The sequence below is a fragment of the Dipodomys ordii genome, unplaced genomic scaffold (genome assembly GCF_000151885.1).
Source record: "Dipodomys ordii isolate 6190 unplaced genomic scaffold, Dord_2.0 Scaffold98, whole genome shotgun sequence".
NCBI lineage: Eukaryota > Metazoa > Chordata > Mammalia > Rodentia > Heteromyidae > Dipodomys > Dipodomys ordii.
In genome coordinates this window covers 4,717,864-4,731,765 of record NW_012267314.1, presented here as the reverse complement: position 1 = coordinate 4,731,765, position 13,902 = coordinate 4,717,864, and the positions used below count along the sequence as shown (strand labels likewise).

At 45.2% G+C, this 13,902-nt stretch overlaps 1 protein-coding gene across 1 annotated transcript; it reads left to right on the top strand.

The window, feature by feature from the left end:
* Window positions 1-983: 983 nt before the first annotated feature.
* Iyd (iodotyrosine deiodinase) lies at window positions 984-12,775 on the top strand. Its single transcript, XM_013026958.1, has 5 exons — window positions 984-1,168; window positions 3,229-3,420; window positions 5,184-5,343; window positions 8,230-8,386; window positions 12,240-12,775. The coding sequence occupies exons 1-5, from the start codon at window positions 1,003-1,005 to the stop codon at window positions 12,420-12,422; spliced, it is 858 nt and encodes a 285-aa protein (XP_012882412.1). The 5' UTR covers window positions 984-1,002; the 3' UTR covers window positions 12,423-12,775.
* Window positions 12,776-13,902: the final 1,127 nt, after the last annotated feature.

Below are 13,902 nucleotides of genomic sequence, written 5' to 3'. Positions count from 1 at the left end.
GACCTTTGACAGACTAGTTAGCCTATTTGGCCTCAGTTTACTCCTGTGAAAAATGAGGATAATCATGGGATTGAATGAAGTTTTTAATGTCCTATGAGAGTTAACATGAATAGAATTTACCCTATGAATATCATCTCTCTCTCATCTCTCTCTCTTCCTCTCTCTTCTCTGTGAATACAGAGGGAGAAGACAGCCAATAAACATACACCAGGAAGAACAGAATCTGCTGATACTTCAATCTAAAACTTGCCAACCTCCAGTGTACATCTTGTCATCGAAGTCACTAAGTTAATCGTATTTTGCTAACAGCAGTCAGAAGGAAGACATTTGCTGAAACACAGGGCAACACAAACACCTGTGGAAAGTTATGTAACCGGTCATTTAAATGGTTTGCTGCCATCTGTTTGGGGATGGCAGCTTTCTCCAATGGAAGGCAACGCTTCTCCTTGTTACTCCATGTGTTAGCAGAGGCTTATTTAGGAAAGAAGACACAACTTCGGGGCAGCGCCTCTCACACACATCTTTCAAATACTGCTGAGTGCTGTACTTCTCTTTCTGGAAGTTTTCTTTCAGCAGATCTGAGTTGGAATCCTGAAATCTTTTTTTTTTTCATTTTTCTTCTCAAAATGTTCAGGGCCTGTCTAGCAAGTTGAAAAAAAATATCAGAGAAAAGTTGCACAGGAGAACGATTCAATGCCCTTCTGAGTGCTAGCAGGATTTCATGCTAGAGGGTTTGTGATGTTTCCTGGTAAGGACTAAGAACACAGTGATCAGCACCCGATTCCAAACACCGGTGCCTTGGCCCATCACCAAACCCACCCTCACCCCGCACGCTGCACCTGCAGCCACTGCGCCTGTGCAGTGTCGTCATGGAGTCTGAGAGGCCTGCACTTTGCTCCTTCCTGGCTCACCTCCCGGTCAGTCTGGCCTTCCACTCCCAGCACTCCCCGCTTCTGTCTCATTTAAATGAAGCGTGAGCCTCTTCAGGGCCAGGCTCCGACCATGTCTTTCCTGACTCCGGTCTTGGTGGCCGTTGTGTGCATTTTGATTGTGTGGATCTATAAAAGTGCTGACAGACGTCTGCAGAGAAAGAAGGAGGGGACCCCAACTCCCCCGTGGGTGGATGAAGACTTGAAAGACACCACTGACCCCCAGCAGGCCGAGGAAGGTAAGGTGTGTGCCGGCCTGGCACCCCCTGGTGCAGAACTTAAGGAGAGGAAGGGGCCGGGCAGTCTTGTCATCGCTGGCACTGCCAGGCAAAAGCTGCTGGGGCTCATGTCGTCCTCGTTTAGCTCTCTGAAGGGGCTCATTACAGGCTGGCAGGGCGTGGGGGTAGGTTTTGATCAAGAACTCAGAAATGGAGTGCAGGGCATGGTGGCTCATGCCACCACCTTGCAAATCTGGGGCTAGAAACTGGGAGGATTGTGGGGCAAAGAGAGTGGGAGCAAAACTATGAGTGAGGCCCCCAGCTCAACCAATAAGCCAAGTGAAATGGTGCATACCTAGGAGCCCAGCTTCATGGGTGGCAGAGGTAGGAGGGTTGCAGTCTAAGATCAGTCCTGGGGTGAGGAGTAGAGGAAGAATGTGAGACTTTCTCCCCCTAAAAGTAACTAAAGGTGTGCAACAAGTGGTAGATAGCCTCCCCAGTGAACATGGGCCCTGAGTGCAAAACCCAGCATTTTGTGTTGTGGGTTAAGGACAAGCCCGGGCTCCTTCCTCCATAGGTGAGAGTCCAGTTCAGGAGAAGACACTGCAAGGACCTGGGGGAAGGTATTGAAGGTAGGTTGGAGGATGGGCAGGAAATGCATAGTAGTAGCAGGGAGTAGATCAGGTAGGGGAAGGAGCTTGAGCTAGGGAAGGCCTGGAAGAGATCGGGAGAAGTGAAGAGGATCCACAGGAGGAGGAGAAAGAGCCTCCTTGCAGGCTGAGGTGTTTATAAGCTACACCTCCCTGAGGAGGCCATAAGCATGTGAGAGTTCTCAGTGAGCGTTCAGACCTGTGGCCTTTGATGTTTGCTTTGCTCTTGATCCCTGAAGATATAAAAATGAAACTTCAAATTGGTAAAGGCAAATCAGAGAAAATGGACCTTTGGGGCTTAATTTTGTAAGTTCCTATTTTCCTTTTGGTGTTGGCCTTGGGATTGTTTGCTATTGTGTCAGCTCAATGATGTTAGAAAGAACTTAAAGAAATACCTTGGGCTGGGGATGTGGCTCACATGGTTGAGGGCCTGCCTAGCAAGCAGGAGGCCCTGAATTTCAAATCCAGTCCAACCAAAACCCAAAACTCATCTCATGCAGTGAGCTGAGTGATTTATTGATTTATTTTTATTTTCACTGGTCCTGGGGCTTGAACTCAGGGCTTGGGCACCATCCCTGAGCCTCTTTGTGCTCAGGGCTAGTGCTCTACCACTTGAGCCACAGCACCATTTTGGTGTTTGAGTGGTTAGTTGGAGAGAAAAGTCTCATAGGGACTTTTCTGCCCTGGTTTTGCTCTGCGATCCTCAGATCTCAGCTTCCTGAGTAGCTAGGATTACAGGCATGAGCCACTGACACTTGGCTGAAAACAACTTTTAAAGGCACATGTCAGTCATCAAAATGATTTCTCTGAACACTGCTTTTAAGTGGAACTAAATAGTAAGAATAAAGAACACTTTTGAAGCCTGTTTCTTTCCTTTCCTTTTCTATTTTTTTAAAGTCTATCATGGGGCTTGAACTGTAGGTCTGGGTGCTGTCCCTGAGTTCTTCAGCTCAAGGCAAGGACTCTACCACTTGAGCCACAGCTCCACTTCCAGTTTTCTGGTGGTTAATTGGCGATAAGAGTTTCATGGACATTCCTGCCCAGGGTTGGCTTTGAACTGTGATCATTAGATCTCAGCCTCCTGAGTAGCTAGGATTACAGGTGTGAGCCACCAGCACCCAACAATCTGAGGGATTTTTAAGCTGATGAGTAATTGTCCCAATTGACCTAATTCACCATAACAGAAGCTTGAATTTATCACTTTTTTGTTTTGGTAGGTAAAATTTTCCTTTCTCTCGATGTAGAACAAGATGAGAACTTGAAGGTCAACAAAGATCATGGTCAGGAGTCTGTAGATCTCTCCTTTTTTTAAAATTTGGAGCTGACGTGACCTTACAGACATTTTTGAGAACCTTATTTCCTTCTCTCCAGCGGCCACCTTGGGACCTAGAAAGTCGGTTGGATCTGCATCCCTTCCTGTCTTCTTTGCAGATGCTGATGAGTGGCCAGAGGTGGAGGAAAGTGTTGAGCTCATCCCGTACTATCACACTCGCTATCCAGAGGAGGAAATGGCCACGAGGTCCCGGGAGTTTTATGAACTCCTCCGCCAGCGACGGTCCGTGCGGTCCATCAGCGAGGAGCAAGTGCCCATGGAAGTCATTGAAAACGTCATCAAAGCGGCAGGTTGGTCATGGTCCAACATCAGCTACCAGGCTGCTGTAGAAATGGAAGGCCAAAATGTGAATAAAGCTAGGAGTGAGATCTTTATAAAGTCTCTACCGGGTGGTAAGCAAGTGCCAGGCGCAGTGGTTCTGCTCTCTACATTGTAACTGTTGCAAACATCTGCAAAGCAGATGTGACAGCTGGTCAACACCTTGACATTAGCCAACCTTCAGGAACTTTAATGTAAAAGTAAGGTTTCTGAAACATACTAGTATAGAGTAGAAGAGAAATATCTATCTTCTTTCATGTCTTTCCCTTTAAAACAACTCTCCTTTCACACACACACACACACACACACACACACACACACACACACTTATGTTTTTTTCTTGGCAACAAACTGTTTATATGACACATCCTGATTTTCTACATTTATTCTAATGAGCTAGGAAAATCTACCCTTGTAAATTCTTAAAGCAAACCAAAGCAAACCTCTTTTAATGTAAATTAACACTTTCTACAAAGGGGAAAATGAAATGCTTCACAGAAAAAGGGGAGGAGCTGGAAGAGAGAGAGAGACTCCTATTTGGAATCTCCTTTGAGCCCTAATCTTTTCTAAAGCAAATTCAAGTTCTCTTGCTAAAATTATTGCACGCCCATTGTGTGAAGAAATCAAGAATCAACTACTTCATTTCAGATAAAAAGATGGCAACATAGTTTATCTAACTAGGAGTAGTTTCTCTAGATTTCCTCTTGATAGCCGAGAATATGCACAAGAAGTTAAAACAAATTTTGCACAATTGAGAATAATACAGAGAAAACTAGTTACTATGTGTACAGGTGCACATATTGGTGAATAAGTAATGTGAATAAGTAACTGAAATTGCTCAGCAAGAAGGTAGGCACCCTTTTGGAGTTGAAGTAGTATATGCCACGTAAGAGCTTCACCAAGAGTCCACGGGCCTCTTGCCCTTCCTCTGTGGGTGGAGCTTGTTCTACTAAACTACTCACAGGGAAGGAAGAAATCACTGATTATGAGATACCCCACCTGCAGGTCACATGGTCCGTCCTTGGGAAAGGTGGGTTCTCTTTAGGACAGAGGGCTCAGATCGAGGTCAGCAGTTAGCTCCCAGTCTCCCAGTGGAACGTCAAAGGGGATTCAAGTCCCCTGCACCAGGGTGGTACCCAGGAGGTCTGCCCTGGGACGGGCCCAGGAGTGAGTAGAAGGCTCGCAGAGCCATGGGAGCAGAAAGACACTGTTCTGTGTATTAGACACTCAGGAGCAGGACTTCCCTAACTCCTGTGTGACCCTAGCAAGGTCACAAACCCCACCGTGTAGCCACTCGGAGCTTTGAGAGAGCACTAAACAATGTGTAGCATGGTTATCCTTTTCACCATTGACACTCTACCATCTCCAGTAAGGTTGATACTTCATACTTCTTCAAGGATACCACAACCAATGGTCAACTGGAGAATCTGGGCTGTATAATGAGAGCATCCCTTGAGTTTCCTCAGTGGCCATGTGTCATTAGGCTGTTTTCTCCTCCATGATGTGGACATTAGGGATATATTCCCACAGTCTTGCAATCCCTGGCCTTGCTATGAGTCAGGTTGGGAGATACCACAGTGGGAATGAATGAATCGAGTCAGCAGCTGAGTGCTGGAGCGCACTTTGAGATCATCTGACCTCATTTTGAGCAAGGACAATCTGTTATGTTTACTCTTAATAAACAGACTCACACTCCCCTACCGTTAACTTCTGGCTTTAATTGATTGGGCGCTAGGAACAGCACCGAGCGGGGCCCACACGGAGCCCTGGACCTTTGTGGTTGTGAAGGACCCGGTTGTGAAGCATAAAATCCGGGAGATTATTGAGGAGGAAGAGGAAATTAACTACATGAAAAGAATGGGACGCCGATGGGTCACAGACTTGAAGAAACTGAGGTACCAAGATGACGCAGGGCCGTTTGCCTTGCTGGGTTTACTGTTTTATTTTCGATTAGCATGTATTAAGCGTGCGTATTACTGTGCTTCAGTGTGGTATTTCAACACATGCATTTAACTGGCATTGATCAAATCCCATCCCATTCCTCCTGTTTTTTTTTTAAAGACATCTGATTCTACCTCTGGAAGGAACAGAGGAAATGAAGTCAGGCCGTACCCTTGTAGAAGCTCTGACCCAAATAATTGCTCCCTAAGTAAGGTGTCCAGGAGTGACTTCACGTTTCGTCATCTGGAACATGAGATTGCAAAATACTTTTCAAGGGCTTGAGTGATCTGATCTTGCAAATGATTTTACTTGGCACGCTTTAGGTCAAGAACAAGTTTAGTACAGAAAAATCTCTGGTAGGCCTTGGTCACACCAGGCTTCCGGATCTCTAAGGAAGCTAGAGTGAGCTAGAGGGAAGGTGGCTGGAGACTTACAGGTGCGAGACTCTGGCTAACAGTATTTTAAATCATTGACCTGTTTTAGGATACAGGTAAATTGCTTAATGTTCATCTAACTTTTTGGAACTTACGGTATTTTCCCTCTCTATGTAATTTATATGCTCTGAAAATTACGCTTTCTAATATACAAATCAGAATTTTAAAATTGTGAGACGAACTATAAAGAATGCAAGGTTGATCAACTTGGCCAAGCTAGTCTGACTCCAGAATTGATCTCCCAAACTATTAACCTTCTGCTTCTCTGTAAGGAAAAAAAAAGAAGCAATAACACCCAATAGGATGAAGCCAGTTGCAGTATGATAAAATGGCTCTGAAGTATAACAGATAGATGTTAATAGCATTCAGAACCACAGGAAACAATGCCTACATGCCTCTGACCATGCAAAATAATCTATCAAAATGAATTCCAGGAAATAGAAACAAACAAAAGGAACCACAAAAAAATGTGCAGGTGGGCTGGGGAGGTGGCTCAGTGGTAGAGCGCTTGCCTTGCATGCATGAGGCCCTGGGTTCGATTCCTCAGCACCACATAAGCAAAAAGAAAAAAGCCAGAAGTGGCGCTGTGGCTCAAGTGGTAGAGCGCTAGCCTTGAGCTGAAGAGCTGAGGGACAGCACCCTGGCCCAGAGTTCAGGCCCCACGATCAACCAAAAAAAACAAAAACACAAAATGTGCAGGTGACTCTGACATACTACAAATCAGTGAAGCATAGCCAGGCTAACATGGAAATACATCTCTCACCGATGACACAAAACGTCTTAAGGAAAATTCCCAATATATTGGATTGTATGACCTTATTAAATATATCCTTAGAATATTCTAGAATGGGATTTCTGCCCAAATGCATAGGTCAGGACAGTGGTATCAAGAAAGATGTTCAGATGGGCTGGGAAGGTGGCTCAGTGGTAGAGCGCTTGCCTTGCATGCCTGAGGCCCTGGGTTCGATTCCTCAGCACCATATAAGCAAAAAAGAAAAAAAGCTAGAAGTGGCGCTGTGGCTCAAGTGGTAGGGCGATAGCCTTGAGCTGAAGAGCTGAGGGACAGCGCCCAGGCCCAGAGTTCAGGCCCCACGACTGGACCCCCCCCCCACAAAAAAGAAAGATGTTCTGAGCTGCAGCACAAGGATTCCAAGTTCACACTTTCTCGTGCACCCGCCAAAGCTGCCTTCCTGTTTTCTGAACCAAGCTTCTGTCCTTTCCTGGCCTTCTCTGTCCCGGTTCTCTCCACTTTGGCCCCTGCCCATCTCTCTTCCAACTTCTCCTTGCCTCCCAGGTCCAACCCCTTCTGCCTGGGCTCTTGCCATGGTTTCCCATGTGGTTTTCCTCCCTCTGGGATGACTCTGTCGTTCTTGACATTTCAGGGTCAGCCTTGGTGATGGCACTGTCCACCCCACCCTCCATCTCTTTCTGAAGTAGATCTGATTGTGTGAGTCTGCGGTGCGTCTCTGTCTCCGTGGCTTCCCAGTCGAAGGCCAGACCCTGGAAACTTTGCATACATCCCACCACCATTCCCAGCAGGCATCCCCTCCTGCAGCTGGCTAAGCGTCTGGAAACTAACTATCATGCATTCTCCTTCCTGCCTCTGCCTTCTCTTACCCCTGCACCCTGCCTGGGATGTTTTCCCCAAGCTTCCTTCTCTACCTAGTTTTCAATGCCCATCCAGAGGCCATTTCTATGGATGTTTCTTAACCTTCTTGGTGTCCCTCCCAACTCTTATACCAGAGTTTGAACTCAGGACCTCGAGCTTACTAGATTTCTGCTCCACCTCCAAACTAGCTTTTTGCTAGATATTCTAGAGACAAAGCCTCTTGGAATTTTCTGCCCTGTCTGGCCTCAAACCTCGGCCTCCAGAGTAGCAAGGTTACAAGTGTGAGGTACTCTGGGTTTTTAATTAATTCCTATTGTTGTTGTTTTGAGACAGAATCTTGCTTTTTAGTACAAGCTAGCCTCAAACTCAATATGCAGTCCAGGCTGGCCTCAAAGTCTTGATCCTCTTGCCTTAGCTCCCCGGATCCTGGGATCACAGCTGTGTAGTTTTTCCTGATCTTGTTCAAAATGAAAATGTCAGGTTTTGGGGTACTCCTAAGGTACATGGCCTCTCTGTTTTGTTGGCCTTCCAAGGCTTCAGTAACTTAGTAACTTGTAGCCTGTAAGAGTTATCTCTGTATCTTTCAGCAGTTCATAACTTTATCATACTAGACACTTACTAATGCATGATTTTTAAATTCAATGACCTTGTGTGGAAAGAAATGAATAAGACAAAGCTCAGGATTTCTCCTCTTTTGACTTAAATATCAAAGACAAGTAAATGTATTTTTAAAAATCATAAATAAGCTAAGTAGTAAAACAAGAGCACATATCTTCCTGTATCTCTCCCCATTCCAGAACGAATTGGATTAAAGAATATTTGGACACTGCCCCTGTTTTGATTCTCATTTTTAAACAAGTGCATGGTTTTGCTGAGAATGGCAGGAGAAAGGTGCACTACTACAATGAGATCAGCGTTTCCATCGCCTGCGGCATCCTGCTGTCCGCACTGCAGGTATGTTGTCCATCCACAGGCCCCTGGGGGAGAGGTGAGACTTGAAGCCCCACCACAGCCTCAACAGAAAATGTCAGCTGACATTCCAACCTAGAGTCACTTGTAGCTCCGATGTGAAAACGGACCCTGGAAACCTGGATTGTTGGGTGTGATTATTCAGTAAGGGGGAATTCATAACACTGTGTGTTGTGTTTTCACTCTTTTGTAACAACATGTAGCTTCAGGGGTTTAGAAGACACACAGGAAGAACTTCAGAGCCTCAAAGTCACAGAGTAACTTCCGTTGGTATGAGGCTGTTATTACCTGAGCTGATGGAATTACTAAAAAGCTGTAAGGAAGGCTTGAGGACAGTTAACACTGTGTTGGAAAGATGATGATATGTTCACACAGATTTCTATCTACACAAGAACTAGAGCAGTGCTACCACAGCAGGGCTGTGGAGAAACGGAGCAGGATAGAGCTGTGCCTTGCAAACCATGGAACATTCCTGGAAGGCTCTGGGGTAGGCTAGCTCAGGAGCTCTCTGTCAGGGTGGGGCCCGTGTCTAGGTAGAGGATGGAGAGATGGTATAAACTCATAAAAGAAGGCAAAAAGATTTTAAGAGCGAAAGATCCTACTTTCAAGAGATAATTCAAAAAAAATATTAGGAGCTTCCTCTATCTCATAAAGAGAATTTTGGAAGTCAGTAACACCTTACAAGATGCAGTCTTGGTTGCAGACAAGAGAAACAGGCTTATAGACTATTTTGAAAATTGACTTGATGAAGATGGCATTTGTTTTCCTTTTTTAATCTGCGTTCTTGTTGAGTTTGCTGCCCTCTAGTGGCCACCAGGCATAATTCCTTTTTTTTTTTTTAAATGGGTTGTGGGGCCTAAACTCTGGGCCTAGGCACTGTCCCTCAGCTCTTCAGCTCAAGGCTAGTGCTCTACCACTTGAGCCACAGCGCCACTTCTGGCTTTTTCTGCTTATGTGGTATTGAGGAATTGAACCCAGTGCCTCATGCATGCGCTGTACCACTGAGCCACCTTCTCAGCCCCGGCATAATTCTTTTTTAACAAATATTTTACTGAAAAGGTGATGTACAGAGGGGTTATAGTTATGTAAGGTAATGAATACATTTCTTTTCAAACAGTGTTACCCCCTCCCTCATTTTCTCCCACTTTCCCTCCCCCTGACTCCTCTCCCCCCACAAGTTGTAAAGTTCATTTTCAACGTAGTGTCTAGCAAATATTGCGGTTGCATTGGCTCACCTTTTGTCCCACCATTTCTGTGATTCTCCTTCCCTTACCTAAATCAGATAAACTTACACACAAGACAAAGGGTACCAAAATCAGAAACAGTGACCACGGGCAATAAACCAGAGGAGGAAGAAAAAAGACAAAAGCAGTAACTGCAAGCAATATATTAAAAAAGAAAAAAGAAAAAACAACCACCAAAACCCCCTCTAGTTTCTGTATCATGGAGTTCATTTCGATTAGCATCATTTTTTATGGTCAGATGTACATAGCTGTTGGGCTATTGTGATCCTTTGCTAGGACTATCCTCGGTGTATACTAATTATTCCAAATGAGGGAAACCATGGGACCTATGTTTCTTTGGGCCTGGCTTACTTCACTTATATGATTTTTTCCCAAGCCTTTCCATTTCCTTATGAATGGGGAGATGTCATTCTTTCTGATGGAAATATAGAATTCTGTTGTGTATATATACCACATTTTCTTGATCATTCATTTACTGAGGGGCATCTGGGTTGGTTCCATATCTTAGCTATGGTCAATAGTCACCAGGCATAATTCTAAGGGTAGGCTACTGCATAGAAAGAAGAGAGAAATCTTCAGGGCACCTCATCTTGAACACTTGACCTGGCTCATTGAGCTCCCTGTGCAGCCCCGGACCATTTTGGCTCAGGCTTCAAGGTGGTGATATGGTTGGAAAAGCAAAGTCAGGGAAGAGAGCAGTTGGAGAAATGTCTAGAAGCAGCCCATTGGTTTTACTTAGGTGTCCATTATTTAGAAGCTTAAGGAGAGAGGGATGGGGAGGGGGATTGCCCACCCTGAGCCCCACTCTCCGGAGTGTTTTCAATAGGACAGTTCATTGCTTCCATTTGTTGGTTCTGTGGTTATTGGACCACCTTGGCCATGTTGTTGTTCAGAATAAAATATGTAAACCTTTATTAATAACATATTAAGATATAGCCTTCAACACTTTAAAGTTATGAATATGGTGATACTTTAGGAGTACCATATATTACCATGTGATATGTAAATGCAATTTATTTTCTCCAGTACTGGGGCTTGAACTCAGGGCTGCTTTTTCATCCAGGACTGGTGCTCTACCACTTGAGCCATTCCTCTAGTTCAGCATTTTGCTAGTTCATTGGGGATAAGAGTTTCTTGGCTCTGTCTACCTGGGCTGGCTTCAAATCTCAATGCTCAGATCTCAGCTTACTAAGCAGCTAGGACTGACAGGTGTGGGTTAACACAAGAGCCAGGCTGGCCTTGCCTGTCCAGCCTACCTCAGCCTCTCAAATGCTAGGATCACAGATGTGGACCACGGGCACTCAGCCTCATGTCTGTGAACGTAGTGGGTGACAAAATCTTAAATGTTGCTAATGCTCTTAGGAGTTGTCGTTTATGTTTATTACCAAGTAACTGCTAAATTTCAGTTAGAGGTTAGAACACAAAGATCTATTCCTTTTCCACATTCAAAGACCTGTTGAATTCAATCCTTGGCCCTTCATGGGTCTGAGGATTCCAGGTATAAAACTCTGACCAATGGCAAGATGAAATAGTCACATTAAGAGAGATTGATACTAACAGAAATCAGCTTTACATTAACAAAAGGAACCGGGGAACATACTTGGTGTTCTTACTGCTTGTACTGCCAAAGATTCACAGAATTCCATATGGAGTCAAAGCTGTGTCTTGAAGGCTAACTAAAATATCAAGTAATCGTGAGTAAACACATTAATATTTTCTTGGTGAAAGGTCAAGATTTACCTATTCCAAACTCAAGTACAACATGATATGACTAAAGAAGAGAAACAACATCATGAGGTAGAGACAGTCTAAGCTCACAGGAAAGAAGAAGCCAGTAGATTTTTCAAAGCACAAGCTGTTGAGAACAGTCCCGCAGACGGCATAAACGCCACAAGACGATGCAGTGCTCTGTGTGAGCTCTTCAGAGGAGATGAGACCAAGCCACGCCAGGGCCCACACTTTTGTGAATTCACATATTTATATGACTGCTATTGACAGCCAACCACAGCCAGATGGACGGCTGGAGTTGAGGGAAGAGTATTTAGCAGGAAAGTCATAGTCGAATCAGGGCCAGAATATTGCAATAGTCGACTGCAGCTACCAGCATGGCCATGTTTGGAGCATCAAGCGACCCCTTAGCTCAGAAGGAATTCTCTGGGTATTCTGCCATTCCTCAGGTACAGCCAGATCCTCACATTTCTTTTTGCTTATGTGGTGCTGAGGAATCGAACCCAGGGCCTCAGGCATGCAAAGCAAGCGCTCTACCACTGAGCCACCTTCCCAGCCCATCACATTTCTTTCTATAAAATGTAACCATTCCGAATGCTCAAGCGTGGCTGAAAAGATAAAGCTGCCATTAGTTCTTCTTTCACGTGCTTCCCCTTGCTTGGGTTGAAGAAGTCGGAGGGAAGTAGAGAGCACCAGTGAGATTCTTGATACCTGTGACCTGAGCTCGCCTCCTCTCTGCTGTCCACGTTCCAGGAAATGCTGGTGTGAGCAGGCGCAGTGGGGATGCGAGGGCGCAGAGCTGTGATTTTAAAAATTATTTCCTGTAACTGACTTTTAACTGTGCTGCTGTCTCTCTCCCATTCTAGAATGCAGGGCTGGTGACGGTCACCACCACGCCCCTCAACTGCGGTCCTCGTCTCAGGGTGCTCCTGGACCGCCCCACAAATGAGAAGCTGCTGGTGCTGCTCCCTGTGGGGTACCCCGGCAAAGAGGCCCTGGTACCCAACCTCAGCAGGAAAGCCCTGGACCAGATCATGGTGACAGTGTAGGCAGGAGCCTGTGGGGGAGCTGCTCAGACGGGCCTGCTCCCCTCCTCTCCCCTCTGCTCTCGCGCCCAGTCAGGTCTCTCCAGGCCCAGTCAGGCCTCTCCAGGCCGGCAGCAGGGAGGCTGTCCGCGTGACACTGTTCTCCGCTCTCCAGCACGTTGAGTCCAATGTTCTCACCAGCTGTGTGAGGAGGGGAATGGAGGTACAAGAGACCATCAAGGATGTCCACTTGCATTTCTTATCTACACCGGAAGTGCCTTGATGCTGTACTAAGAATATGCCCCACCTAGTACATGTTAAAAACCATTGTCGAAAATCACTGGTAGCATTTTAAATTAAAACAAAACAACAGCAACAACCAACTCTCTTGCTGGTACCAGTAGCTCATGTCTGTCATCTTAGCTACTCAGGAGGCTGAGATCTGAAGATCATGGTTCGAAGTCAGCCTGGGTGCGAGTGTGTATGTAAAAGGAGTCTCTCCAATGAATTAGCAAAAAAAAAAGCCAGAAGTGGAAGTCGGATCAAGTGGTAGAGCACTAGCCTGGAACAAAAAGCTCAAGGGCAGCACGTAGGCCCTGAGTTCAAGGCTCAGGACTAGCACTCCCCCCCCACCCCACTATACCTCAGAGAAATATGTAATCAGAAAGTTTAATATAGTAAGAATTCAACTATGTGATGATTCTTCAGTTTAATTTGTATGGAAATAAATAACTTCCCACCTTCTGAGCTCCGGTGGCTCCAAAGGAAGGATATGCCTTTGTGGTGTACTCTTTTACTGAACTTTGTGGATATTTTTGCTAGTTTTGAATACATATTTTACACATTTTAACTTTACATAGACAGGAGCATACATTATATACTATTCAACACGTTTCCTAAGTCATGCTTTTAATCTGCACAGGTGCAGGCAGATCTAGGTCCTTCATTTTCATGGCTCTCGACCTCTATCTGAATTTACTGTATGCTCTTCATTTTCTTTTGGCATCCTGTTCCCTTCATTCTTTTTCCTTGAGTAAATGCTTAGCACTTCTCTAAAGGACAGATCTAGGAAAGCACTGCTGGGTCCTTCCACATGCATCGCAATATCTTTATCCAGATGTTGACACATTAGCCTGCAATACCTTTTTGCTTCCTAAAATACTTAAAATCCCATTTTCTTTCATGTTTCTTCCATAACCCGATGGCAAATTGGGCCATGGTTTAGGTATAATTTAGGTATGGTGTGATTGTCCTTCATGTATCTGTGTGCTTGGTCTCCTGGCTGTTGGTCCTGGAGGATGATAGAAGTTTCAGGATGGTAGGCTCCGTGGAGAATCTTCAGGAAGGTGTGAACTAAGTTAGCTCTCATGCCACCCTTTAGTAGTCTTTGAAAGAGGCCTGTTGTAAAAAGAACAATCTTAATCCCTCCCCCTCGCGTTCTGGTTCAAGTAATCTATCTGAGGTATAACATTATAGCAACAAAAACAAACCAGCACAAACCCTA